This window comes from Lygodium microphyllum, chromosome 30, assembly GCF_053477565.2.
Source record: "Lygodium microphyllum isolate KBCC chromosome 30, Lygodium_microphyllum_v1.1.10, whole genome shotgun sequence".
Taxonomy (NCBI): Eukaryota; Viridiplantae; Streptophyta; class Polypodiopsida; order Schizaeales; family Lygodiaceae; genus Lygodium; species Lygodium microphyllum.
In genome coordinates, this window is record NC_141164.1 from 63,661,976 (window position 1) to 63,665,498 (window position 3,523).

General features: G+C 41.9%; 1 protein-coding gene across 1 annotated transcript; it reads right to left on the bottom strand.

Moving 5' to 3' along the window:
- Positions 1-1,709: 1,709 nt before the first annotated feature.
- Positions 1,710-3,226, bottom strand: LOC148009932 (uncharacterized). Its single transcript, XM_087672713.1, has 2 exons — positions 2,469-3,226; positions 1,710-2,242 (listed from the first exon to the last, which is right to left on the bottom strand). The coding sequence occupies exons 1-2, from the start codon at positions 3,156-3,158 to the stop codon at positions 1,997-1,999; spliced, it is 936 nt and encodes a 311-aa protein (XP_087528839.1). The 5' UTR covers positions 3,159-3,226; the 3' UTR covers positions 1,710-1,996.
- Between the last annotated feature and the right edge of the window lie 297 nt (positions 3,227-3,523).

Here is a 3,523-nt window from a genome sequence, read left to right on the forward strand (position 1 = left end):
TCATTGTGCACCACAAGGCTGAAGTATACGCATCTATCCCCCAGCACTCATTGTGCCACCTCTTTCTTTTGGGCCGTAGAGTTTATTCTATACCGGCTTTCAAATTTTTATGCTCAAGTGACAAGGCAATAAGACACATCCAATACACACTAAGCCCTTTCAAACCAGAGGAGGATCACTTGGTACCCTAACCTCCTTGCAACCACCACAATGAACTACGAAGGGTTGCTTCTACTTCTTCTAGGGTTTCAAGAATGAGACCTTGATAATCCACAGTTCTACAATCCGCTCCCATGAGAAACAGTGATTGTTGGATACCATCCCCTTGCCAATTCACTCCTTCGCAAGACAGCGGTTGTTCAACACCTTTTGTTACCTCAACTCTGCAATCTACTTCATTGAGAGACATTGACTATTGCTCACCCCTAGCTCAAGATGAGCCTGGCCTTTCCCCACCCTCAACTACTCAAGTTTAAGAGGCCACCTCTCTGAGTTCTTCGACATCTTCAACACCCTAGATACCTTCTTTGCCACAACTAGCGATACTTCCTTTGTCATTAGATGAATCCAAGTCCGTGATCCATGAGTTTTTAGATTCTCAATCTCTCACAAAGGGGGATTCTAAGGGGGAAGTCTCTCTTTGCTCTCAGAGGAGGCTCCTACTTTTTCTTCGGCTTCAAAGGGGGTCCTTGAGTCTTCATCCTCAAAAGGGAAGCCTACTCATGATAAAGTTCTTCACCTACCATTTACTCTTTCGGGATGGCTATCTTCGAGCAATCAATTCTCCTAGTAATATCCAAGATCTTCAAAGACCACTTAGATCAAGGTTTTCAACCTCGACTTGGTAACGAGGCCTTCACATTCCTTCCAGCATGGAGTTATGAAGCTAATGGCTTCTCTTCCAAGGTGAAGTCAAGTTCTACAGTTTATCCCATCTATTGTTCCTTACTACAAGTTATCTTTCAAGTGGAAATCTTGGATCTCAAGGATCCTCTACATCTTCTTTATATCTTGCATCACTCCTCTTTCTTCATCTCTTTTTAGACCTAAGGGGGATATTGAGAAACCACTTCTTCAATTTACACACTTCATTTAGGGTTTTGCACTGATAGCCCCAAAAAGAGCTAGTGTCCACATTTTGGTCATTTCGTTAGTGGGCACCCACTCAATGGTGCACCACCCTAGACAACTTGTGCCTGTAAATAGACCCTCACTTCATTCATTCTTCACCACTACCGCTTCAGCCATTCTTCACCCCTCTTCTTCTGTCACTTAGACATTCTTCCCTTTTCTCTCCAACCCCTCCATTGCCCTCACACCCCTTTCGACAGACAGTGGTTCATGATTCATGGCTGCCTACACATCTTCATCCTCTGCTTCAAGTGCCCTATTTCACATTATCAAGCCTTTGCATTTTGGAGCTTCCCCCTGTACGGCGTCAACATTCAAACATTGACATCACTTTTTCTCCCTTCAAACATCATTCATTCTTGCATTTGGCTGTCCAAAGATATTCCCCTACCTAGGACATCCTCCACATTTGGCATCATCATTAAACTAGTCAAACTCGTGCTCTGGCATCTAGTATTGCTTCTTCTCTACTTAGCAAATTTCAATTATGTGCGACTCCACCATTACCAATGAGATGCAATGAGCATGGACAATGTTTAGACCATGCAATAACACTTAGACAGACAAATACTAGCAACTTTGTTTGAAATGATTGAGTCAATAGCTCATCATCAACCCACATTAGTATGATATTACTAACAACCAAGACACTTTAGCCTTGCTCTCAAATGCACTTGATGTACATTAGCCAAACAATTACTAAAACCTACATTTTCTTCAACTACCCAAACACAATGAAGGTCGTATTGGCTCTATAGTTTTTTTTTAATGATTTAACCCCAAAGAAGTTGCAATGATAAGAAGGGTATGACCAAAGTATAAGCATCTCCAATTATATTGTTTTCCTCTCATATACATGTACTTGCTAATCCATGCTTGCAAGAATCCTTAGAGCACTAGAACTATGATTGGTCTTAACTCCCAAGTCCTTACGCTTCCCCATTGTCTTGATCTCATGTTTGGTCATCAACCTAACCTTGTTCCCATTCTCATCTATACATTCCAAATCCCGTCCATATTTGCTAACAATTTGTCGATCTGTCAACCAATGCTTCTTCGCAAGGGTCTTAATGGCGGACCAGCGGATATGAATTTCAACAATGCTTTTTACCTGCAAGATAAAGCTAAAAGAAGTGAATACACCAGACCACATTGCTCTAGATGCATAAACTCTATGTCTAGTCCTAAAAACGTGCACATCTGCCTACACATATGCTAAATAAGCGTATGCATTGTATCACATCCTCTAAAGTGTAACAAAACCAGAAGTATAAACTCAATCTCTCGTCTCTAAAAACATACACCTGCGCATATTTAAAACAAGAGTATTCCATTACCTCCTTCAGATTGTAGCAAGCACGGAAGTATTGAAGCAACTCCTTACTGAGGAGTAAAAACCATCCAACTATCTCTACATCACTTTTCTTTGCCAATTTAAGGACAGGCAATGGCCGCTTGAACCTGGAGGATACTACTCCAGCTTCACTGAGCTTCTTGTATATGTCAGGCTTCAGTGCAAAGCGCACGAGGCGTTTCGACCTGTCCTTATCGAAGTTCCTTAGCTCCCTCTGTCTCCTCCTTTCCTTTTTTGCATCTGCTTCTTCTTGATCATTTTGCGCCTTCAATTCTTGATCATTTTGATCATCTTCTTGATCATTTTGCGCCTTCAATTCTTCATCATCTTGCGCTTCCATGTCTTCCTCATCTTCTTCGTCCTCTGTCTCCTCTCCCTCTGTCAGATCGTCATCTTCAGATGTGAAGAAGCTAAGCTCCTCTTGATCACTGCCTTTCTCATGGTATCTGGGCAAAGTCGAGGACCACTGCTTGATCCTGGAACGGAATGCCTCGCAAAGGTGCAGATTGGTATGGGGCTGTGTCTTCGTCCCATCTGAGGCTTGCGACTGAAACTGATGGTCCTGATGATACTGACGACAAACGAGATATTCGAGGCGATGAGAAGGGCCAAGAATCGCAGTGTTCTGTAGAAGGCGGGTCAGATTGCGAACTCCCGATCGAGGCAGCGGCATCTGTATCTGCACAGCATGTTTTGGCAAATGATGTCGCACTGTCTGTGCGTGTCTCTGTCTCTCTCACATATGAATATATATACACATACATACATACGTGTAAGTGTTTTAGGCCCTCGTTTAATTTAATCTTATTATAGTCACATTTTAATCTTATTATAGTCACATATGAATATATATACACATACATACATACGTGTAAGTGTTTTAAGCCCTCGTTTAATTTAATCTCGTTATAATCACTATTTTGTTTTAATAGCTTTTCTATATATTATTCCAAGATTTGGTTCGGTAGCCCCCAACCCACCGAAGCTCTGTTTTGCAGCCCATACCTAGGAGGATGCTCACAATCTTTTTCTACATCA

Bases quoted from the DNA above. Each gene is read 5' to 3' on its own strand.
- LOC148009932 (XM_087672713.1), bottom strand. From the start codon at position 3,158: ATGCCGCTGCCTCGATCGGGAGTTCGCAATCTGACCCGCCTTCTACAG. The intron at 2,243-2,468 runs GTAATGGAATAC...TTTATCTTGCAG, and splicing joins CTTGCTACAATCTGAAGGAG to GTAAAAAGCATTGTTGAAAT.